The sequence below is a fragment of the Xiphophorus maculatus genome, chromosome 21, assembly GCF_002775205.1.
Source record: "Xiphophorus maculatus strain JP 163 A chromosome 21, X_maculatus-5.0-male, whole genome shotgun sequence".
Taxonomy (NCBI): domain Eukaryota; kingdom Metazoa; phylum Chordata; class Actinopteri; order Cyprinodontiformes; family Poeciliidae; genus Xiphophorus; species Xiphophorus maculatus.
Genome location: NC_036463.1, coordinates 11,547,489 through 11,572,581, shown reverse-complemented (window position 1 = coordinate 11,572,581; position 25,093 = coordinate 11,547,489). Strand labels below are relative to the sequence as shown.

At 41.7% G+C, this 25,093-nt stretch overlaps 2 protein-coding genes across 2 annotated transcripts in view; both read right to left on the bottom strand.

The window, feature by feature from the left end:
* c21h8orf34 (chromosome 21 C8orf34 homolog) overlaps positions 1–7,181 on the bottom strand; it is an 87,290-nt gene extending 80,109 nt beyond the window's left edge. Inside the window, exon 1 of the mRNA XM_023326729.1 lies at positions 6,793–7,181. Coding sequence (XP_023182497.1) covers positions 6,793–6,861 — 69 coding nt within the window. The 5' untranslated portion in view covers positions 6,862–7,181. The remainder of the gene's footprint in view (positions 1–6,792) is intronic.
* Positions 7,182–8,528: 1,347 nt separating this feature from the next.
* prex2 (phosphatidylinositol-3,4,5-trisphosphate dependent Rac exchange factor 2) overlaps positions 8,529–25,093 on the bottom strand; it is a 103,332-nt gene continuing 86,767 nt past the window's right edge. Inside the window, exons 38-41 of the mRNA XM_023326301.1 lie at positions 24,868–25,058; positions 20,096–20,198; positions 11,227–11,294; positions 8,529–10,412 (exon numbers count right to left, since the gene is read on the bottom strand). Coding sequence (XP_023182069.1) covers positions 10,367–10,412; positions 11,227–11,294; positions 20,096–20,198; positions 24,868–25,058 — 408 coding nt within the window. The 3' untranslated portion in view covers positions 8,529–10,366. The remainder of the gene's footprint in view (positions 10,413–11,226; positions 11,295–20,095; positions 20,199–24,867; positions 25,059–25,093) is intronic.

Below are 25,093 nucleotides of genomic sequence, written 5' to 3'. Positions count from 1 at the left end.
AAAATTGTAGAATGATGGACCCCAAGTTGTTTGGAAATAACCCCATCATTGTACCTAGAGTGATAAGCAGCATAAGCTATTCTCCTTGGAAACATAAACACACATTTTAATGGTCCAGATTAGCCTGAGTTTTATTTTACCATTATGGTGCCTCTTGAATATGCTTATAATTAGTTAATAATATGAATTTGATGAGAAGCATACTGCTACCACTTCATCTCTTGATATTAATAAAAATTTATGTTACAATAAATTCTTTGTAGTTTCTTCATTTTGGCTCTTATTTAGTAAAACAAATCATGATATCAGATTACTTGGTGTGCTGCCTTTGTTACAGCATACACATTGGTGTAATGTACAATCTAAGATTAAACATTTTTTTTGTTTAAGTGACAAATTTCCATAAGTGATCAGAAATTGACATGTCTCTTGTTTACAAAAATCTTAAGACCATTGCAGAATCTATTCATAGAACAGAAGGTGGGAGAAAGTAAAATGAAAATGAGTAATCAATAAATCATAGTACTAAGACCATTTGTCTTTAAGATGAAACATAAGCTACATAAAAGCCACAGAAATACACACATAGCATGTTATTTACAACTATTTTTGTGCCATAAACTTTCCTTTCTAGACCAATTGAGACAAGCTAAAACAACACCTCTGATTGGACCATATACAAGAGACTTTGCTATCCGCAGTGTCTTGCAAAACTATTCACGCTCAATGGACTTCTTCGCATTTTATCAAGCTACAAAGCCATAGTGTATTCTGTAGAAATTTTCTCCAAAGGTTAACCACAAGTACTGAATAATAGGACACTGTAGAAAGAAAAAAATTATAAGTCATATTTGCAATTTGTCCCAAATTCATACACTACAAACATATGGAAGAAGGCGAGACCACAATGTAGCATTCTGGCCAATATGCAAAGCATGAAAAACATGACCAGACAGTAAACATAGTGATGCAAGCTTTAAAAGTTAATGGGAAAATTGATGGAACTATGCACAAGGCAATTCTGGAGCAAAATCTGTTAAAAGCTGCAAAAGACCCAAGACAGGGGCAGAGATTCCTCCTCCAGCAGGGTAATAACCCCAAAGCTACAGCTAGAGCTACAGTTGATTGGTAGAATAAAGCATATTCAGTTGTGGGAATACAAAGACCAGGCCTAAATCAAAATCAGAATCTGCGGCAAAACATTAAAACAGATGTTCAGACACTTCCCTGTTCACAAAAATTTACTACTAATAAAATTCATTACAGTTTGTGATTGCACAAGTCTCCAAAGAAAGACAATAACTGGAAAAAAAGGTTGAGTAAGCAATTAATAATGAAAAGACTTGTTTTAGTTCAACTCCATCTCTCATCAGGGATCAGGAGGGGTGCTGGTGCCCATCTACAGCTAAAATTCCTGGCGAGAGGCGGGGTTCACCCTGGGCAGGTCGCCAGTCTGTCGCAGGGGAACATGGAGACAGACAGGACAAACAACCATACACACACACACACTCACACCTAGGGAGAATTTAGAGAGACCAATTAACCTAACAGTCATGTTTTTGGACTGTGGGGGAAGCCGGAGTACCCAGATAGAACCCATGCATACACAGGAAGAACATGCAAACTCCGTGCAGAAAGACCCAGGGCCAAGAATCAAAACCAGGATCTTCTTGCTGCAAAAATGCAGTGCCATCAACTGCGCCACTGTGCAGCCCTGTTTTAACCATGACCAGATAAATTATGGTACAATGTTATTTGATCATAAGCAATTATGTCTCATTTACATTAATTATCAGAGCTGAAAGGGGGGCATGTAGAGCACTATTGTATTGCATAAGTATATGTAACAGAAGTTATGATAGGACTAGAGGCTGTTTGGGATAATTTTGTCCTCACATACAATGGATTATTTTTAATCAGAAGAAATTAATACAATTGAAAACAATGTGAAGATAAACAAGAAGTTTAAAATTGACAAAACATTTTCAGCTCAAACAGGCTGGAGGAGAGGATATCTATGAATCAACTGGGGTTAGTAACACATCCTTAGGTTGAGTAGATTTGTTTCTGGACTGACTTGGCCATGAATGTGTGTTTGTCTAAACTTTTATTTTGTCTAGTTGCATTTCTTGGTCTTTATGACGCTGGTCTTCAGGATGTTTAAGAAATTTCTGTAGTGGTTGAACTGGATTTTATTTTAGAGGCATCAGAGAAAAAGTGAGTTCATTACAAACTATATGACTGTCAGGACGCTCTTGTAAAAGAAATCTTTGATCACAAAGTTTTTTATCCCATTTTAATAAAGGGTGAATAACAAAACCATGCTTTTATCTGCTTTTTGATCTTAAACTTTGAAAGTCGTGGATGACCTTTTTAAACTTCACTATTGCTCAATAATTTCTGTTGGTTCATCACAGAAAACCACAATAAAATCCATTAAAGTTTTAATATTTTCCAAGAAACTGAACAGCAGTAATAGGATGGTTTTCTATTATGTTTTTTTTAAATGTCCATTTTTGTTAGAGTCAGAATCATGGCAAAAGGAAGACAAACTCAATATCAGGTGGTGATCAGGGTGGGTGATTAAGATACGTTTGACTCGTAGGTGTTTCTTATGCGTTTCCTCCTGGACCCCTTCAGATCACTGAAGGCGTGTTAAAAGAACATGACTGCAGAACAAGTTCAGAAAGAGCGTTTCCACATGAATGGCCACTGTGTTCACTTAAAGAAAACCAATACAAAGAGGGAAGCTCATTACAAGATTTTAAAAGGAGCAACACAAGTGACTGAAAAAAAAATTTGTGCAGAGTCAGTACTAATTTTCCAAGTTCTGGTATTCAGAACATAATCACTAAAACCACTTTCTGATTGATACAAGTAACAAAAGAACAGCATATAATAAGATAGTTAATCAGCCCAACACTGTATTCAATCCATCAAACCCCCACTGTTCACCAGCAGCAACCTTTACATTGCTTCTGGACTTAAAGGGCAGATCACATCAGGGAGCAACATGAGAACCAGTTTAACACCGTGTGACAAAGGTAAAGACTACTTTATTTCTACCTTCTCCCATCCTGTACGTGTCTCAGATATTTAAATGTAAATGTTGCAGAAATCCCCTTTAACGAACAAGAATTGCCAATTTGTGATCCAGGCTCGTATGTCGTTAAACCATAGAAAAGCAGACCATTTATTACATTTTTTATGTCACTACTCCTATATAAACGACTTTCAAAAACAGTCATTCTAGACACATGCACCAAAGAACGACAACAGTCACACGGCACTGAAACTGTGTTCAAACTGAATATCAATTTACATAAACGTGTTGCAATGACTTGGTGTGCAATTACTCTGGTTATTATGAAAGGCTGCTTGAGTCTTGGAACAAATTCAGTCAGTGTTGACTCGGCTTGCTATCTTTGCAAAGCAACCATTTCATTAGTGAGGGGAAAAAAAAAATCAATTCTTTGGCAAATCATAAACTGCGTCTCCTCTGAGTGAGTAAATGAACCTTCACTCACTGGTACTCACACTGGTTAATACTGCAGCTATGTGCCAAGTACAAGAGGTCTATGTCTAGGAGGAGAGAGAAATAGACCAAAGAATTTGATTTGATGGAATAAATAAATAAAAAGTAAAAAGTGGTGTGGGTAAACACTCGAGGCTAAATTTTAAAGATTAGAAATTGAGAAAAGCACACATAATTTCTAAGCTTTGAAATATGCAACATCTAACCACAAAATTAATTAGAAATACGTTGAACAGACAAGACCAACACAAGGCACCAAAAGCATTACGTGACAAAGTGGGACATGTTTACAAGAATAACCAAGGACTCCATTTCACAATCACAAAAAAAATAAATACCGAGTAATAATTTATTAAAACCTTTACAGAAAGAGCCAAATAAAAAACAATAAAGCAAACAACCAATACAGCAGGGTTTAAGCAAATTTCTATGCTCATTGATAAACTAAATGTGCAACCCACGTTGTCTGATTTTTGCAGGAAGGGGTTTAAAGAATGATGAAAAAATATTGATGGGTTTATTGAAAACAAATAAAAATTTTTATGTGAAGTTAATAATTTTCTATCTTAGTCTAGAACAGGAACTCCAACTCCAGTTCTGGAGAGCTACCATCCTGCAATGTTCAGACACATTCCTGCTCCAACACACCTGAATCAAATAGCCCTCCTCACCATGTTACCAAGCAGAGACCTGGTGACAAGTCATGTATTTGATTCAGGTGTGCTGTAGCAGGGACAGCTCCAAGTACCTTTGTGTAGTAGCTCTTTACGTCGCTTTCATCTATGCTTAGCAACATGAACATATAAATGACCCCTTGTTTCAGAGAGCTGTGAGCTAACAGATGTACCTAAATCTGGTTTTGAAAAACATAAATGTTCAAATACATTAAGAAAAATTGCTGGCAAAACTGTAGCCCATAAATCACTGCATCAATGTTTAGAACTACATGGTATTTTCTCAATATCTATCAAATTTTCAGACAAACCTTTTTTGTTTTAAACAGCCCCACTTTCCCCCCTTTTCATCATTACCTCTACTGCACTGAGTCCCAACATCTGATGAGAGAAAATTATAAGGAGAACACCATTCTCCTCTGGAATCTTCCAGTCAAGAAATGTTTCTCCATAGCTGAATGCACGATAATGGATTTTCTTTGGGACAACAACAGACTGGGCCGAGGTTTTTCAAGCGCAACAGCGGGGCAGCGACTACATCATTTTCTCATGAGAAGAGCAAAAGACCCAGGAGACTTTTCAAACGTCCTCCCTTTGCTTCACCTCGGCTATCGGTTCCCCCTGGAAATCTGGGCACTACAATGCGACTTTTGAAATAAACAGAGGCTTGATCCATAGCTTTGTTGGTCTGACTGAAAAGCATGTTTGGAAAGTTAAAAACGGATTGTAACACACACAGCGGCACAATTGCGCGGTTTCACCTTCGCGCTTTGCTTTAATCTTCTTGAATTGTCACATAAAGGAGAGCTAATTTAGCAGCGCTCAAAACGAACACAAACATGAGAAAGCAACGGAGCTGGGGGAGACAGGTGAAAGAGCAACACAGAGAGAAAAAACAAACAAGCAGAGCACACACAGAGCCCCATCATTGTGCAGTTTAGCCTCATCGACTGCTCCAGACTCCAGATTTACTGTCCTCACTGTTGGGTAGACTCCATATTAGGGAAGAGTCTCTGTCCAGAGTGGTGAAATAAATTTTTTTAAAAAGCCTTCCTACTGCTCTTAAGATTCATTTTAATGCACACCATGTTCGTCTTTGTGTCCAGCTGTTGAACAGAAATGAGACATCGGCATATTGAAAAAGAAAACATGGTAGGTTAACATAAAGATAACATGTGCAGGTCAGCGCTCTATTTGCATGTCCAAGTGATTCCTGTAATGCAGCCCATTAACCGATATGAGGCCAGCAAATGATCCAGCAGGCAAAGGTGGTCTAAGCCTCTGTTGGTTTGCTTAGATGTCACCCAGGTTACTCCTTATGAAAACTGATCTCATGGCTGACTAATCAAAGGCAACCTAAGTAGCTCTAGGAGCAGTAGCCACACCTGTACATGTTTTGCCTCATTAACAAATTAAAGAAAGAAACCAAGGAGCGTAGCACGCGTTTATATCAAGACCCTTTTACTGACAACCCCCCACATAAAATGCAGACCAGGCAGCTGCCCTTACATTTGTGAAATGTCGCCTAATCAGTAAATGGAGTTCATGTGTGTGATTTAACCTCGGTATCTATCCAGCTGCTCTGCAAAGGATTTCTAGAGAAAATTAATGAATAATCAGCAACACGAAGACCGACGAACACATCTGACAGGACATCCACAAATTTAACCTTGGGGTCAGAATGGTGAGAAGAAAGCAATTATTGAAATAAAAAATTGGTTTATTTTTGTATTTTATGTAGGGCACACAGCATGTGAAAGAAGGCACTCCGGTCAGATAAGACTTAAATGTTCATTGGGGGTAGAGGTGGGGTGGAAAAGCGCACGTCAAACAAATAGACTACAGAGTTTTACTTCCCAGTAAGAAAATGTTGCTAGTTCTATGAGAGATTGTTCAAAGTGTGTGTTCAGTGCAGACCTAAAAACACATAAAATATCTTGCTTAATTAACAAACATTTTCAGATGAACATCTTCTGCTCACTACAGCAAAAATGACGCTTGTACAAAGTGCCAAAGCAAAGCTGAATATCAATGCACAACTTCTGTTTTTTTTTATTTAATATAAACCTGGAACATTTGATTTGTTTTCATAATTGTGTTGACTCCACAAAATAAAGTTAAAATAAAATACACTGAACTGTGTTATAACACAGATATATAAACACCATATCTGTGACAAATGGTGGGAAAGTTCAAAGGACATGATACTTTTGCAAGGCAGTGTACATGACAGGAGTCCTAGGTTTATGGTGTGCTACACCAAGACAATCAGTGGCCACCATCTGGGCACCCATCTTTAAAAAAAAAAACTTTCTGGAGCGCCCCTGGCTTAACAGGGGGTAAAATGATGGAGATGTGGATGTAAACTCAGCCGGCAGTGTTCTTTAACTGGCTGCCGGAGCGCAGTGGGACGTCTTACACTGAGAGGTGCGGGAGAAGGATACCTGGTTCCTTATTCCACAGCAGCTCTTATCAAGTGACATTACACGATGTCTGTGTTCAGGAAGAGCATAATATTAAATGTTTGGTGCAAAGCAGCCCTGAAACGTGACGGGCAATAAACTTCAGAGTTGGTGCACTCACCTCAAACAGGGGTCCGATTTTATTCCTCTCCAGATAAGACTGAATTCTTGACTGTTGCGGGGACGCCATGAAGAAACTGTTGTCGCCTCCCGCCCAAGAGCTTTTAGCAGAATGAAATCAGGAGGGGAGCCGGTGGAGTCATTCGTCCTTCAGGAGCCGTCTCGGCGTCTAAAACTGAGGTTGTAAAAATTGAACTGTCCTCCCGGTTGGGATAAGGTAAGTTCAGACTGGATTTGCGTTAAAAAGGCGGCGCTGACGCCGGGCGAGCATCGTGGAGAGGCGAGGAAAGTCAGCCCGGGACCTTTCCCTGCGTGTCGCCTCGCTGACTCTCTCCTTGTCGGTGGCTCCTTTGAGGAAGCCAGCGGCTCCGCAGCTCTGTGACAGATTACAAATCTTCCGCTCACTGGCTGCTGGAGTTGTTGCCGCCGCCACTCCCATTTCGTTACCCCCCTCTCTTATACTACCTGCTTCGGTTTTGCCAATAAACACATTGTCGCTATATAACGAAACAACCGGTCCACTTTGCACGCGAAAGCATAGAAACTAAACCACCCATATTAGATTATTACAGGATGGTTTGGATTGTTTTTAATCAAGGGGTATATGGAGAGGTTGTAAAGAGTCATCATCTTACCCCACTATGTCAGTTAACTTTTTTTGTTGTTGAAAATACATTCAAAACTTTAATCAGGAAGTCCATCTTTTTCATGAATCCCCTCTCTACCACACCCGAATCAAATGGATGGATAATTAATAAGCCTCCATAAATATGTTGATGAGGGAATTTAGCCATCAGGTGTGTTGGACAAGAGATGCACCCAAAGGTAGCAGGACAGTAGCCCTTAAGCACTTAGACATTGGTATAAAAGAAGAAAAGGTCACTTTAGTGCTTGATTCTAAGGCTACATTCACATAGCAGCAAATGCAACACAATGTACAACTTATGTCCTTTTTTTACAGTTTAGCTGGCTCAAGTGGAATTTATTTGAAATTTGTCAGACAGGAAGCGGGTTGTGAGAGAGGTAGAAAACATGAAACAAAAGTCATTGGGCCACGTTGAGGACTAAGGCCTCCATACGTGAAATACTTTAACCCTGCGCCAACGCTGCGCCGTTTTCATTTTAATTTGAAGAGTCCAATTCCAAATTTTTCGCCCACTGAATGAAACAAACAAAAAAAATCTGATTTGTTCCACTTCCATATGTGGCACTGATTTGCATGTGTATCCAATAGTTTTCAAAGTTTTTGCAGTCAGAACGATTACATTGCATTTTACCTGACTTAAATCAGTGAAGAGAGATGCATCATAATACTGCCCCAGGAAGCAGACACAGTAAATAAAGATTTAAACAGCCATCACTCAACATACTTCTCTACAGAAGTTTCCACAAAAACGTCATTGCTATTAGTTGTGCTTTCTTTTTATTACATTCCTTCATCTTATGTTTTTCTGACAACATTGTCGGGTCCCATTGCTCAACAACTTTAAAACTACATAAGAAAATATATAACACAAAAGTTTACTTTTTTTAGTCTATGGTTCAAATTGTGTCTTTACTTCTTACTATTAAAAATGCTCATTTTTTTGGACTTTTGAATATTGTTTTTCCCCATTAGACAAATAAAACACTTCAAAAGCACTTTAAAAAAGTCAGTAAAGCACTGCAAAGGAAGACCTCAGGGGTCTCAGTGGAAATCTCAGTTCTTCCACAAGAACAAAAACACACAAATTTCAGTTGTGGTTATCAGCTTTAATAGATTTGCAAATGTGTGAATGAAATATGCATAAAAATCCTTCATTTTTATATTACTCATACAGTTGAATATAGAATCGCTATAACAGCTTATCGATAGGTTTTTAATATCTCTTTTTGCTTGCATAGGAGTGAGCTACATCCAATTAAAAGTAAGACAGATGGTTTAATCCTGAGTACTGTCTGTACGAAAACATAATGCTGTCAATGTGCTGCATGAACATTTAGACTCTGATTTGTAAGTACTGGGAGATACTGATGTCTCGCTGAGTCTCAATGTGCACGCAACTCAAACAGACTTTGAAATTCAGTAAGAAACAGCAAAATAACACTGTCAGCAGGTTTAGCTGACAAGGCATTTTAACATCATGTCACAAACACGAGTTTTTTAAAGCAATTCAGAAAGAACTGATGCAGCAAGTATAACACAAACAGAACAGGACTGATAAGCTTCTGATTTAAGCAAAATGAATATTTCATAATGTATGCTTCTAATCAACATCTTCTTAACAGTGCCTTGAAAAAGTTTCAAATTTTTTAAAAATTTGTGACTTTACAAATATAAACCGTAATATTTTATTTTCTATGGTGGACCAACAAGAAAAAAAATTGTGTAGTGAGTGTGTGTTTTTTTTTTTTTTGTACATTTATTACAAATGAAAATGCGAAAAGTGCATTTTTGTTCACCTTTTATAATCAGGTGCCTCTAAAAAAGTCCAGTTAAACCATCATGCAATTAGAAACATTTGCACAAGCTGAAAGTACAGTAGGTGCTAAAACCACATCTTAAGCTCTGAACGGAGCTCAATGTTGAATTCCAAATCTAAAAATGAAAATATGGCAGAAATATAAACTCACCAAGACATGGCCTCCACCTAAGCTGTCAGGCCAGGCAAAGACAGCATTAATAAGTACATCACTAAATACAGCAGTGCTGGCGGCAGCATGTTGTTGGGGTGATTTTCCCTAGCAGGAATAGAAAACCTAGATGGAACTGAAAACAAAATAATCATAGACGAAAGGCACTTAATGCTGCAAAGACTTGAAACCATGGCAAATATTTTCAAAACATTGAGAGCTACAATGAACAGGCTTGGATCGAAGCATATTCATTTGTTCATATGACCCAGTCCTAAATCAAATTGACCTAAATCAAATTTTGAATCTTTGGCAAAACTTAAAAACTGATGTTAACAGACACTCTCCATCCAATCTGACTTAGCTTGACCTTTTTAGCATGAGAGAAAGGGCTAGAATTTCAGCTTCTAGATCTGCAAAGCTGGCAAAAACATACAAAAATAAAAACCTCAAAAATGCTCTAACTGCTGTAAAATGTCATTCTATGAAGCATTTACCCTCTGTACTTTTCATATTTTTATTTGGAAAAATCAAAATTAAAAAGTGTATTTTCTTTCCAAAATTATGTTACTGTCTGTTCATCTTAATACATTGATGTGATGAAGTTAAAGGGCTGTGAATACTTTTGCATGGCAGTGTAACTCTGTGATTCAAACGAGTAGGAAAATAAAATATCTTCCACAAAAACATATAAAACAGTTACATGATGAGATTTATGACCCCTTTTGCTTTCTCATTCAGATCCAATATCTTTTTTGATACATAAAAAAACAATCTTTGTATAAAGTACAACAATCACAATAGAAAGCATTAAAATACTATTTAAAACTTTATTTACATTATAGGCAGCTGGAGTGGACATATACAAGGCACTGTCTTCAACTAGATTAACATACTGGTGAAGGGAGAAGTTTGATTGCTGAACCTGCAGAATGTTTCAGCATGTTCTTCAATGCAATGCATTATGGATCTCCATCTGGGGGAGGAGGCTGGCACAGCTTGTACAACCTGATCAGAGAAACACATATAGGATGTGACACACCATTACATTCAGCATGCAGCACTGTACGGCGTTCAAACACGAGCAAAAAGAGCAAGCAGCGATCTGCTGATTGGTTTCACATCTGTGGGCTGAGCAGCCGTAGGTACTAAAAACATTTCATAGATTCATGCATTTCAATGTCATCCTCTGTAGTTTTATTAATCACCTGAGTAGCTTTACATCTTGAGACTAATGTCATATTATCACAAGATGAGCAGGAATTTCCTAATGATTTATGATTTATGAAGCACAATCGTGTTTTCAAGTAACCAGCTCAACTGAAGAAAATATGACAGAAATGCACAGAGGGTGCAGCAATTTTGGTCTATGAAAACACATGTAAAACACTCCACATACTGCTACTTAGCTGTGTTCATAAATTTTGACTAAAAGGTTCAAAAGGCTGCCCTGTGTGTTTGTTGTAGCTAAATGGCTGAGACACTCAAGTAGGAGCTGATGATTGTACCCACCTCTGACTGAATGTATATAGATGAACAGCTGGTAGCTTCAGGCACAAACTGTTTCCCTCGCAAAGAGTAGTTTTATAAGTCTATAGGATGGATTTTAGATTTTTGAAAAAATTAAAATAAAATCCTGATATTTTATTTTTTATGATAGAGCAATAAAGAAAAGTGAATAATTGTATAATCTAGGTTTTGTGGATGTTCACGTCTGCACAGTACAGACACTACTCTAATCTGAGTCACATACATCAAGGATATAAAATACTGATTTTCATGGGCATAATGGTGCATGGATGAACATGGGTTTTTTTTTTACCTTGGAACTGATGATGGCGTTCGATCTCTCACCCCCAGATTTTTGGCAGAATTCTGAACTCTTGCACCCTGAAAGAAAATAGACATGCACCAAGTTTCACTGAATCACCAACCAGTGTTGACTGGAGAGGAGAAGTTACAAAAAAACAAAAACAAACATCAAATAAAAAAAACCTTCACGATAAACTAAAGAATTCAGTTCCCTCCGAAAGTTGAACATGTGTTAGCCCACGGCTTTGAAAAATTGAGTAATATTTTTTTCTCTATTTCTATGTGCTGCATCTCTAGAAATAAATTATTTATTTGTATAAACAGGAGTTGCAACAAAGTTATACACTCTTGTATATTTTACCAGTTCAGCTGCTAATCGGTGCACAAGCTCCTTTCAGCTTTCATTGTTCAACAGATTCGGTTTTCTTAGACTATAAACCCAGAGATTGTTAGAATGTGTTGAACTCACAGTGCAGATTTTAATGGACACCACTTCGCCTAATGCACATCACTAGCACTAGTTTCTTTTATGTGAGATGCTTTTTCCCTGGTGAGGCTGCTTACTTGCAGGTTTGACTGTCAGAACAGAAAGGAAAAGTATATAAATTCCAAGCTTAACAGCATCCTATGAATATTGCATGACAGAACATAAATGTCATGCTGTGAATGAGGACACTGAGGATTTTAAATGATTGCTGTGGGCAGTGCAGTTGTTTTTTCTTACAATCAAAGGAAAACAGTAGAGGCAAAAAAACAAGGCTTAGTGAGGATAAAAAGACAAGTCGTGGAGAATTTGGAAGATTAGTAGGGTTCCTGTGTGTGCTGGTGTTTTGTTTGAGCTTTATTACACTCAGTCAGGAGCATGTCTTCCTTTTTTTATAGCCTGTAGTTTCCTGGCTATGTGCAGAGTCTGCAGATATATCCCTACAGTGTTGCAGGAAGCAACTTTCAATTTATAGTAACGAGAAGAACCCCTGCACCTGCAGATACTCCCTCTTTGAGTGTGTGCTGCACAATTATAAGCAGAAAAACACACACTCTCCAAGTCTTCCTTTAGGGAGGTCATCAAAGTTTTAGTAGAGCGAGCGTATCTGGCCAAAAGTGCATTAGCTGACCTCTCAATTACAACTCTGTCAGCCCAGAGTTACGTCCAGACAACAGGATAGCATCAGCAATTATTCGATTCCTATCACAGTCAACCATTCCCAGACGTCCAGAGAGAGATGCCCTCTGCTGTCACTGATGGACACAGTTCCCCATCAAGGTTAGTAAAGAAATGTAATTTTTTTATTGTAAATTTTGATTTTACATAGTGTTACACTAAATGTCAATATTGGAAGTTTTCTCCAAAACTTTTTACTCCCAGAAAACTTCCGTCACAGACTTCTTAAAGTTATTTTAATAAGATTCCAGTAAAATCCTGGAATGGCCACAGTTTTCTATGGCTGTACAGGGCAAGTAAAGCAACGAGAGAAAAAATACGTTTTTCGATGGATTTCTTTCATTAAAAATATGGAGTGTAGTGGTGTAGAAAATAAAACAGTTCCACACTCCACACTTTTTCAAAAAATTGCACCTCTATCTGGTTATGTTTGTGGAACTTATCCTCCACGATTACCAGCATCCCAATGTATTGTAACCTCTGTTGAGGGCTCAATAAAAAACACACACAGGGTCGGATAGCCAGAACATTCACCCTTTAATGGCGGAACACACAGGTCTTTTCATTCGAACAGATAGCCTTTTCGCTCACGGTTCGCTCTCTTCTCTGCCGCTAAGCCTCATGGGAAAACACATAACATAACAGCACCCTCTAACCGCTACATTGCCCCCCCTCAGACGGTTAGCTGTCCCCAGCAACCAGGAATGCCTACGTGAAATGAACCACAACATTGAACAACAACAGAACTCTTAATCCATTACGGATTAACTACAAAGTCTCTAAACCGTGCAGGAAGGCACCGTTGTCTGGGGTTAGCGCGCCGGGACTCACCCTGGACAACTTGAGGCGTATGAGAAACCACTGGCGGAGGGTCCGTCTCCAGCTCGCCAACCGCAGGCTTGCCTGGCTGGTATGGGGCCAAGCGATCCCGGTGAAGAACCACCAGCCGGCCCCTCTTGCGCAGCCGCACCCGGTACACCACATCAGAAAGTCTGTGAATCACCACAGATGGCCCAGCCCACTGACTGGTGAGCTTTGGGGACAGTCCTTTTTTCCGTTCAGGGCAAAACACCCAAACCTTGTCCCCAGGCTCGAAGTTCCTCCCCTGACAGCGCGAATCATAGGCCCGCTTCTGCTTGAGTCCGGCTGCAGTTAGGCACTCCCGAGCCAGTTCATGAGCAACCCGCAGACGCTGCTTTAAATCACAGATGTAGCTCAGCCCTGGCCCAACAGGTTGCTCCGTTCCAGGGGGTGGTCCAAACACCAAGTCCACTGGGGTGCGTAGTTCATGGCCAAACATCAGCAAGGCAGGGGTGCAGTGAGTGGACTCCTGGACCGCTGTCCGGTAAGCCCACAAGATGACAGGCAGGTGTAGATCCCAGTCATGTTGCCGTTCATCCACCAGAATAGCCAGCTGGGTGGACAAGGTCCGGTTGAACCGCTCAACCAGCCCATCGCTTTGAGGGTGAAGTGGCGTGGTTCGTGTCTTCTTGATGCCAAGCCTCCGGCAGACCTCACCAAACACCTCCGCCTCAAAGTTCCGGCCCTGATCACTGTGCAGCTCCTCGGGGGCACCGAACCGACAGAACATCTCGCTCACCAGTCTTTCAGCCGTGGTGGCAGCGCTCTGGTCGGGGATGGCATATGCCTCCGGCCACTTAGTGAAATAGTCCATGGCAACTAGGATGTAGCGGTTCCCTCTTTCCGTCACAGGAAATGGGCCTAGTACATCCACACCCACTCGTTCCATTGGAGCACCCACCTGGTACTGCTGCAAGGGGGCATGTGAGCGCTGGGTTGGCCCTTTCTTTGCTGTGCAAGCATCACAACAATGGACATGGAGCTCCACATCTTGGCGGCAGCCGGGCCAATGGAATCTCGACCGGAGGCGTTGCAGCGTCTTAGCGACTCCAAAGTGACCTGCCCCCACAGAGCCATGGACCATCTGGAGCACCTTGGCCCGCAACTGTTTGGGCACCAGCAACTGAAGAACGTCACGCTGTGCTGCTGGAGCTTGCCACTGTCGATAAAGGAGCCCACTGTGGCAGCAAATGGTGGACCACTGGGAGTACAGTGCCTTAGTCTCTGGATCTAGAGCTGCTATCACCTCCCAGGTGGGCCGCTGGCCAGCCTCCACCCACTGCTTGATCCGAGCGAGAACAGGGTCCCGATCTTGTTCCTCCTGCAGTTGTTCGGCCTCCATAACTTCCACACCATCCACAGACCCTTCGGTCACCCTGAGACACCTAGGATGTTGTGGGTTTTTGCTGACGACTTGTAGAGCCACGGTCTGGGGGCCCATTGACCCACGTCCTTCCACCCGTTGACACTGCTTACAGCCAATTCCTATTGCACACGGCCGGCGGGACAGGGCATCAGCATTGCCATGAAGCCGACCAGCCCGGTGAACGATTTGGAAGTTGTAATCCTGCAGTGCCTCTAACCACCGTGCTAGTTGCCCCTCTGGCTCTTTGAAATTCAGCAACCAGGTCAGGGATGCATGGTCAGTGCGAAGAAGAAACTTCCTCCCATAGAGGTAGTGGCGGAAGTGTCGAACCCCCTGGACAACAGCCAGCAACTCCCGCCGGGTGACACAATAGTTCCTTTCTGCCCGGCTGAGGGTGCGGCTGTAATAAGCAACAACCCGCTCTCCTGTCTCTCCCCCTTGCGAGAGCACCGCCCCAATGCCTCCATCACTGGCATCAGTATCCAGAATGAAGGGTTGGTTTGGGTCAGGATACTGGAGTACTGGGGCCCCCACCAGTGCCATCCTGAGTGCAGAGAAGGCAGCAGCACAGTCTTCATCCCAGTGGAAAGTTTGTCCCTTTTGGGTCAGCCGATGCAGGGGGCTGGCGAGAGTGGCAAAGTCCTTTACAAATCTCCGGTAATAGGAGGCTAGCCCCAAGAAGCTACGCAGCTCCTTAGTGTCCTGAGGCTCTGGCCAATTCCTCACTGCACTGACCTTGTCTGGATCTGTAGATACTCCGGCTGCACTGATGATGTGGCCCAGAAAAGTGGTCTCTCTCCGGAGCAGGTGACACTTCCGTGGGTGAAGTCGCAGGTTAGCCTGGCGAATGGCATCAAACACTTCCTGAAGGTTGGCCAGGGCAGCCTCAAAACTGTCTGCGTGCACCAGAAGGTCATCCAGGTAGACCGCACAGTGGCTTCGTGGAATATGGGCCAACACCCTTTCCATGAGGCGTTCAAAGGTAGCTGGGGCATTGCAGAGACCAAAAGGCATCACCTTAAATTGCCACAGTCCCTGCCCAATGGTGAATGCTGTCTTTGGGCGAGCTTCTGGAGACAGTTCCACTTGCCAATAACCGCTGCGAAGGTCGAGGGAACTGAACCAACTGGACCCAGCAATGTAGTCCAGCGTATCGTCAATGCGTGGGAGGGGGTAGGAGTCCTTGCGGGTGTTTTCATTCAGTCGTCGGTAGTCAACACAGAACCGCCAGTCTTTGTCTTTCTTTCCCACCAGCACTACCGGTGCGGCCCAGGGACTATTGGAGGGCTCTATGACATCAGCCTTTAGCATCTCTTCGATCTTCTTCTCTGCCACGGCCCGCCTTGAAAAAGGCAGACGGTGGGGCCGTAGACGGATGGGTCTCGTTTCTCCAGTGTCGATGTCATGCTGTACCAGATTAGTGCGAGTACACTCCTCATCCTTAGCAGCAAAAATGTCAATGTAGGCCTCCAGCAGGTCCTGTAACCGTTCACTCTGCTCCTGATCCAGTCCTCCACAGCTCCGCAGGCACAGCTCCCATACAGCCTGCCTTGTCTCCTCTGATGGCAGTTCTGCATGTGCCTCCTCCGTCCCCACCAAGTCATCCAGTGGTCTTTGTGGAGCCCTGTTGCGGTCTTCTGCTAGTGTTGGTGCATTTACCTGTTGCACCTTCTCTTGACGTTGGGAGTGAAGTTGAACGGCTTTGTGGCCCACTCGGAGCGTGGCTGAAGTAACATCTATTATGCCCCCCCACGCCGCCAGCAAGTCCAATCCAATAATACAGGGGTCCTGGATTTTCGCCAGCCAAAACATGTGTTCACTTTTCTGACCCTCCACCTCCACATCAAGGACCCGCCAGCCTTTCATCCTTGAGCGCTCCCCAGTGGCCGTGGTGATGTATTTCCTAGTTAGGGACCATCCTCTAGGACTTGGTGCCTCTGTCCCAGGCAGTATGCCCGGTCGAACCAAGGAGGCCGTGGAGCCAGTGTCTATCAGAGCACAGAGGGCAACACCATTTAGCATAATGTTCACATATAGTCCATGTGGGCTACCTAGTCGCCCCAACCGCATTGCATTTTCAGTAGTAGGGGTGTATTCTGGTGGTGGCAGGCCCCCTCCAGTACCACCCCCAATCAGTTTAAAGGAGGCTGTAAGTCTCCTTTACGTGGAGCTGGTGCTGGACAATCACGAGCCAGATGCCCCAGCTCTCCACAACGGTAGCACTCTGGTCTTCTTTGTCGCCGACCCCCGGATGGTGCTTGCAGTGGGACAGCTGTTGCTTGTCTCAGGTTATCCTCATCATCACTCTCAGTACAAGCTTGGTTTGCATACAGCCCTGGAGCAGTATTCTTGACGCTTAGAATAGGCTCTACCCTCTCTGCCTCCTCCAGCACCGCTGCCCAGCTGTTATGAGAGTGGACACAGATATGTTCACGAAGTCTGGCTGGCCGAAGTCCCCTAATGAAGGCTTGGAGGGCAAGTTTCTCCTGTATTGCTTTCTCCAGATCAGGGTAACCTTGTCGAGTTTGTAGCAGAATGTCAGCTGCATAAGAGCATAGGGACTCACTATCCAGGCGCCGGCGATTAATCAGCTGTTCCCTTGCATGCTCGGCATAAATCCTCCTGCCAAAACGCCTCCGAAGAGCTTCCTGGATCAACGGCCAACTGCGGCGTTCTTCTGGACGTAGGTCAGACAGTACTTGTAGGGCACCCCCCTCTAAGCTCAAGGCGACTTGAAGCGCTGTCTCCTCTGGGGACCAGCCACCCAGTTCGGCAGCCATCTCCACCTGGACAAGGTAACCATCCAGTGCTGTCTCCCCATTATAACGCGGGAGCTTGGGTAGAGTTGGAAGGTGACTCCGTCGGGGAACCTCCTCCCAAGCAATCCTCTCCTCCGACTCTTGCCTTCCGATGGTAGGCGGGGAAGCAGGGACGCGGGCACCTACCAGCCTCGACAAAGGCCGCCCACGGACAGCGCTCGCTCCATCCGGTCGGCTGCTGCTGGCTCGAGTGTTCCCCGCGCTTTGCTCCGCCGCCTGCCTTAACAAAGGCAATTTGCTTCTTCTTTTCCGTCTTTCCGAGCCAGGCTGCTCCTCTGTGAAAGCGAGTTCTTCTTCCAGTTCGGCTAGCAGCCGTTCAATGTTCTGTAACGATGTCATTTTCAGCTATCCCACTTCTGACACCAATGTAACCTCTGTTGAGGGCTCAATAAAAAACACACACAGGGTCGGATAGCCAGAACATTCACCCTTTAATGGCGGAACACACAGGTCTTTTCATTCGAACAGATAGCCTTTTCGCTCACGGTTCGCTCTCTTCTCTGCCGCTAAGCCTCATGGGAAAACACATAACATAACAGCACCCTCTAACCGCTACAGTATATTTACAGCTTAGGCTATAACATTAGTAGACCTGTAATAATCAATAAGATATATTACAAATGCATAAATAACACCTCATTCAGTAGAGTTGATTTAGGAGGACATTGCTTGTGTAGTTGGGAGTTAAGGATACTCTTCATTTTGTACATTATGTGTCTGCAAATTACTTTGTGACTTTTCAGTGTAATACAGCCACATCATAAAAAATACCATATTTTTGCATATTTCTCAGTTTTTAGAATTTGAATATTTAAAATACAAAAACACTGTTATTTTCCATAAGATGTTATGTTAGAAGATATATTTTACTTTAACAGATGGCTTGTTTGTTATGGAACTAGAGTGTCCACAATTCACACACAGTAGATGTCAAACAAGATTGGATTTGCCTCATCTGATGTACTGACAACCTTCTGAGCGCAAGTGTGACTGTTTAGTGAGGAAAAAGGATGCCATATAATTATGCAGTTTGTTTCATAACTCAGTGTCTCAGTATCAAAAAAGAGGACATAAACACCCCCAGTCCCATCTACACACATGTTCTTGGCAATAGTCATATGTGGGGACCATCCATCCACACTTGTCCTTGCAGGGTCGCCTGGGGCAGCTACCCATCTCTAGCGGTCATTGGTGAGAGGCAGGGTACATCCTGGACAGGTCGCCAGCCCATCACAGAGATACACAGGACAAACAACCATGCATGCACAGACTCACACCGAAGGACAATTTACAGTATGTTTGTGCATACCTTAACCACCACAAAATGGACAACCATAGCCATTGCCTCTGAGGCAAACTATGGAAACTGCTTCATAACTGCACCTAGGACAACACTTTTATAAAGAAAATGCTTCCAAGCTGGTGACTTGGCAGTTTTTGAACCGTGATATGCACAAAAACAAACACACAGACTGACTTAAAATAGAATAAGTATCTCTTGGCTAACTATATTAACTAAAAAGTCTTACAAATTTTAAATAGCAATTTATTTAAAACAGAATGGCGCAATGAAGTGTTGTGCACTCCTAGTTGAAATCCCATTTTTCCACGACCAGAATGTCTTTAGTCCTATAAAATCTCAGCTTCTTAACTCCGTCTCAAGCAACTACATAACCATCCAGACAAAACTTAAAAAAAAGACTCTGAGCTGGAGGCCAGGATTTGGTCACAGCTGAAGGCTTTATGGAGTGAAAATCTCTATGTGCTTAAGAAGAGAGAGAATTTCCATCTTTGACCTGAAACAGACATGCAAACAAGTCTCCAGGATTGAAGCCGGAGACTTTTTTTAATAAAACTATTTTAGACTGACACTCTTTGGCTTTACTTTTTTTTTAAAACGAAAGCAGTGGGTAATAGTGGATGCATGTTTTAAAGGAAATGACAAGGAAAGGACAGGGACCGTAACCTGTCGATCTTTTAAAGGTATATTCTTTGAGGCAAAACGGTTTCTGGCTAAGTAAAATTTGGCTTATTTATTCATCAATAGGTTGGACGAATGTTTTTATGGAATTAATTTAAATAAAGCTGGAAGTTCCTCAAACTTGTAGAAAAATGTGTTATTTACATTAAACTTCTTAGTGTTTTTTGTTAATTTAAACCTATTAATTTTGATGATTTGAGACAGGCAGGCATTAATATGACATTTTTAAATACAAACATGCTAAAATGTACATATAGGTATTGTACAGAAAATGCATTTCATAGAGATATCTTTTTTGCACAAATGACTGGATCAATGCAATGTATGAACATCCAAGTTACTTTAATAGTGACCCTCAACTTTTTCTGCTTTGCTTGGTTTGGTGGTGTTCATTATTCTCAGATTAGATTTTCTATTTGGTTTCAGTCCTCCTAACACGGCTCCTCTCATCATTACTTACTGGGAAAATTATCACACGGAAGCAACATGGATTTTGTGATATTTGTGGAACTCTTGAATCGGCTTTACTTCACAAGCTTCTAAAGGCTGCAGTTATATCTTTTGCTTATGCATCTTTTTTCTACCAAAGTTTTTTCCTTCCACTCAACTTTCCATATGCATTACAGTCTTTGCCAAAGTAGCTGAACAGTACCCTATACTCTTTCTGAAGGATGTTAATGACTATCTTACCTGCTTCCTCATGACATCAGTGGCCTGCATGATGCATCGAGGGGGAAGGCCATGGTTTCGAGCCAACAGGATGGCCTGCTCCAGTGTGACACTCAGAGTGCAGCTGTTGGTCAGATAAGAACATAAGGGTAGGCTTTATGAATTAAAGTAAACGAGTCCAGTTATGCATAATTTCCAACCAGTATAATTTTTTTAATCCATGATAAAACATGAATGAAAACAAAGAAAGCTGCACAATGAAATGTTGCAATATGTTTGTTTTCCATTCACAGGGAACAGTCATAATGATTCACTTTCTAAACTGGCTCTCTTAGCAAACAAAGACATTTCACTGACATCGACTCAAAGAAAGCCAAAAATCCAATGCCTGCCTAAGTCTGAGCTTGATATGAACACAATATGTTAATTTTCTGTTAAAATTCATTCCAAGCACATCACATTTGCATGAGCACATTTTGGTCCTTTTTTTGCAAGCTGTCATTACCATTTTGCTCCTCCTGCTTGGCGTTTGCTCATCTTCCACACAAGAGTTAGTCACTGCCAGGGCACAAGCAGCTTCAGATCATTTAAGGTTTGGGGTTTTATTAGAACGAATGGAGACAGGATACTGAAACTAGAGGTTGACTGTGAGCACCTGAAGAGGCTTATCAAGATTGATGCTCATTGCAGCAAAAAAGGAACAGGGTCCAAGGACAAGTCAGTGCATCTCCTTTGGCAGCGATTCCCATAAGCATGTAATGTGTGTGAAAGGAGTGTTGACATGACTCTGTGATTCATTAGCTGGAGCACATTTTGTATTCAGTCATACATATGAGAAAATATTAAGTGTGGAACACAATGTTTTTTCAGTGCATCTGTTTGTGATGGTGCCTTTGACATGAAATTCACACTAGATGTTGATGAAAACCATGTTATTCCACAAAAGCAAATCAAAACAAACATGAAAGTGGGCAAACTACACTTAAAACAACTTTAAGATACATTGCTCAACAATTTTCAAATATTCTTCCACATATACTGCTTCCAAATTTGAAAAGCTGTGGGTGCCTCCTGTTTATCTCTTCATATATTTTCAATTGGATTTAAGTCAAGTGATTTATTGAGCCTTAGGTTAATCGGTAAATTTAAACCTTGGTATAATTTACTGGCATTCTACCAAGGTTTCTTTGGCTTGCCCAAATCTTTTGGAGCAAACTTTTTCCTCAACAGTGGAGTCTTGTGTAGTGTGTGCACACACGGCACTGCAGTTCAGTGAATTACTTATAGTGCTCATTGAAAAATTATGCCTGCTAATTCCAAGTCTTTCTGAAGTGATTCCAGTCAGAATGATTATTCTCTGTGACTCCTCTGTTGGAAATCATCCCAGGAGCACCTGATTCTGGTTGGTTGTCTGTGAAATTATATTCTTTCTAATTCTAATTCCAAAGATGCTCAGCTGTGCATTCAGGGATTTAGAAATGCCTTCATAACCAATGAAATAATTCTGTTTTACAAAAAAAAAAAAAAACACCCACCAAAATATGATATAAACTATTTTATAGATAATAAATAATAAGTAAAACAGCTGATAATAAGCAGGATTGCTTTCTAAATATAGCTGGCTATTTGCTTGGGTTACTATACCTTTTGGCATCTCCTTTTTGCTGTAGTTTTAATACTTATCCCCTATTTTCTCCATGTTATTATACATAACAAAAAAAAATTAAGAAAATTTGTACAGATAACAGGAATTGTTAATTACATCTGAAGATATTTGATTTTACACTAAGTACTTGTTTTCCACAATGTGTGTAACCACAGTTTTCTCTTCTTCACCTTAGTACACACACACACGCCCCCACCCCCCCTGCGCACACACACACACAATGCAACACATTGATAAATCCTTAGAGAGTCAGTGACAAGTGTCAAGGCTGCTCAGATGACCTTTCTTTGATAACAAGAAGCACTAACATATCGATCCAGTCTTTTCACTCCAAATTAAAGTGTCCAAAGCTCCTATGCTGCAAGGTTCCCTTTCATTCAATAACAACCACCATGGAGTTATTAAGAAATCTGAGATGTTTGTTTATTATCTCTTACGCTCATGGTCGAATTTAGTGCTAACTGAGAAGGGGGGGAAAAACAAGCAGATGTGAAACAGGGGAGTTATTGCTGGCAGAAGTCATTTCATGAAGTCAATCAGATAAAGATTTAAAAGGTCCCCTCGGATTTCATTCGCATAACTTTATGACAGGCCTGACACGCTGTGATAAAAGTAATGAACCCAACAATCATCTAGAGAATGTGCTGAGTTACGTCATGGCAAAGAGGTGCAAAAGATGTCCTCTTGCTGTTCAAATCCTAAAATATTTCAAGCTCCCATTTCGAGCTTCAGCAAACTGACAAAGAGGAGGGGGAGACACCCAGAGAGGATCTTTAAATATCTTGTCAGCTGGAGCAGGATGAAGGAAACGCTCAAAATCTGTCTGTGCGCGTGTGTGCGTGAATCTACACAATTTCCAGGTTCATTAGGGCTGGTGAGATAGTGGGAGATGATTTATATCCATCTGTTTTATGTCGTTCCAACACATCCCATTTACACCCAGAATGGAGTACATACTCCACATTTGGCTAAATAGAAAGAAATATATGAGATGGACAAAAGAAAAAAATATATATATATAGAAAATGCAAAAAACACTAAGGAAAAAAAGCCCAAGCGTAGGTGTAAATGTGTTTTATTGGAATATGAAAGAAAAACAAAGTGGTGCATGATTATAAAGTGTAAATGATATGATACGAGTCTTTCAATTTCTTTTTACAAACAAATGTCTGAAACAAACAATTCTGTTTAGTGCCCTTTTGTCTGATACATCAAAATAAAATCCAGTACAAATAACCTCTAAACATAGTATAAAACCAGTGAATCTGTTCAGAACAGAAATGAACAAACAATATCAAAGAACACAGCATGCAGGTTAAGGATAAAGTTGTAGAAAAGCTAAAGGCAAGGCTAGGGTACAACACTGAATTCCAAGCATTGGGCGGCACGCATACTGTTCAGTCAATCAACGGGAGAATGAAAGTCCACCTAAGTTCACTGCACAATTCTGCCATTTAGGGAATAGAAGAAGAAACCTTTTGTGAAAAGAAACTTATAAAAAGTCCTATTGACAATTTGTCACAAACTGTGTCCAACCTGTCCATAAAGGTGCTCTTGCAATGTAAGACTGAGATATATACATGGTTTGGCTGAGTGTTGGATTGGAAAAGCACTGCCATGGTGAAACATGATGGTTTCAGCATCACAGCATCTAAACTTTTACAGGAGATGCTTTTCTTCTGTAATAGAGTAGATCAGAGGTGTCCAACTTCATTCCTCAAAGACCTTTCAGCTAACTCATGGTAACATTCTTTGGACATGACTGTTTTAGATCAAAGTGTATTTTTGTCTCAGAATACGCTACAAGGTGTCTGTGACGAGACTTCAAGACTGTGGTTAACAAATGTTCGCCACTACCACTACTTGCTTCACGCAACTAGAGACATAACCAAAAATATATAACTGTTAGAAACAGTGTCTGTAAAAAAAAACCTAAACACAATCAGACAAAGTTCTCAAATTGTTTTAATTTGAGAACTGAATGGGAGAGACACGTTGCAAATTGGGAACTGCTGACCCCTCCAACCTATCCCACTTCTGCTGTTATGAAAACTCATCCATCAGCCCAACTAATCCCATCAGCGATGCCTTAGATGACTGTCACATTGGTGAACCTATTTCCACACTACTAATCAACTGTCTTGGTTTTATTGGCGTTCCAGTTGCTGAAAATGTTTGCCGTTTTCTCGCTGATTGCATGTAATTTAAACTCAGCGCAGTGGGAGTCATTTGTGTATTAGTAGTAATCTGGTTCTATAAAAAGGCCCAGTTTAAATTCTCACTCCAACACTCTTCATTCTGCAGCTTCAGGCAGCGAAGCTGTTTCTACGCAAGAAGCTGCTACACAAATAACCCTAAGTATTACGGGACTTGTCACCTGTAATGTTATGGTGCACTTTGACTGCCTGCCGGGGTGAGTTGTGGGAAGCATGTGTAATTTACACTGAAAACACACAGTGATACATGCAGTTTGTGGGTTAATAAAGTAGCGGGACTCACTGAAACTTTCGATTAGAGCTAAGGCAAGTGGGCGCGTCTCTTTGCAGCACTTAATCATGCCGTCACTCATACCCACAGAATGCATGGATGCACAGGTGTGAGAAAAAGACAAAAAGATATGGAAACTGTCACAGGGTGAGGAAAGAGGGCATCAGAGATTGGTGGGCGGTGAGGAGGGAAGGAGTATGAGATGAAGATGAAAGCAGCAACTAGGGATCAGCAGTGACAAATGATCAGGATATTTCTGTCCTTATGCATTGATAAATGGGGCCCTCAGCTGCAGGTGAACCTTATATAGAATTCAACGGGAAAGGAAGTATTTGACCCATCTCCTTCCTGTGTAAAGCACTCTGCCTGCTCAATTCCTTAATTTGATTTTAGAAACAAAGAGCCCAATTAACAAGAATACCTGATGTTAATTCATGCAGAGAAGGGGTCCAAGTTGAGACATAAACAGGGCTGAAACTGTAATATAAAATGGCAAAAATGAAGGCTGTGCCAATGTACTTTGTACATTTATACTAGCCCAGAATCTGATATAACTTTCTGAATTTTAATTGGTTGTGGGGCAACAGAAGGAGGGGCTCAGCGACAACGCCACTCTGATAGAGATGGAAAGTGCACTCACCGATGAACGCCGCTGTTGCACATAACGACGTGGGTGGCTCCCAGACGCGAGCAGAGCTCCGACGCGACAGTGAGCAGCCCTACTCCAGAAGCCCCGCAGGCTGTGAACTGGCAGGCGGCGGTGCGGCGGCAGCTTATAAAGCTCTCCATCAGACGGTAGAGCTCCTCCAGAGCGTTGAGGGGTCGCATTAACTGGGCAGAAACAGGAGCACCGAGGATGAGACATA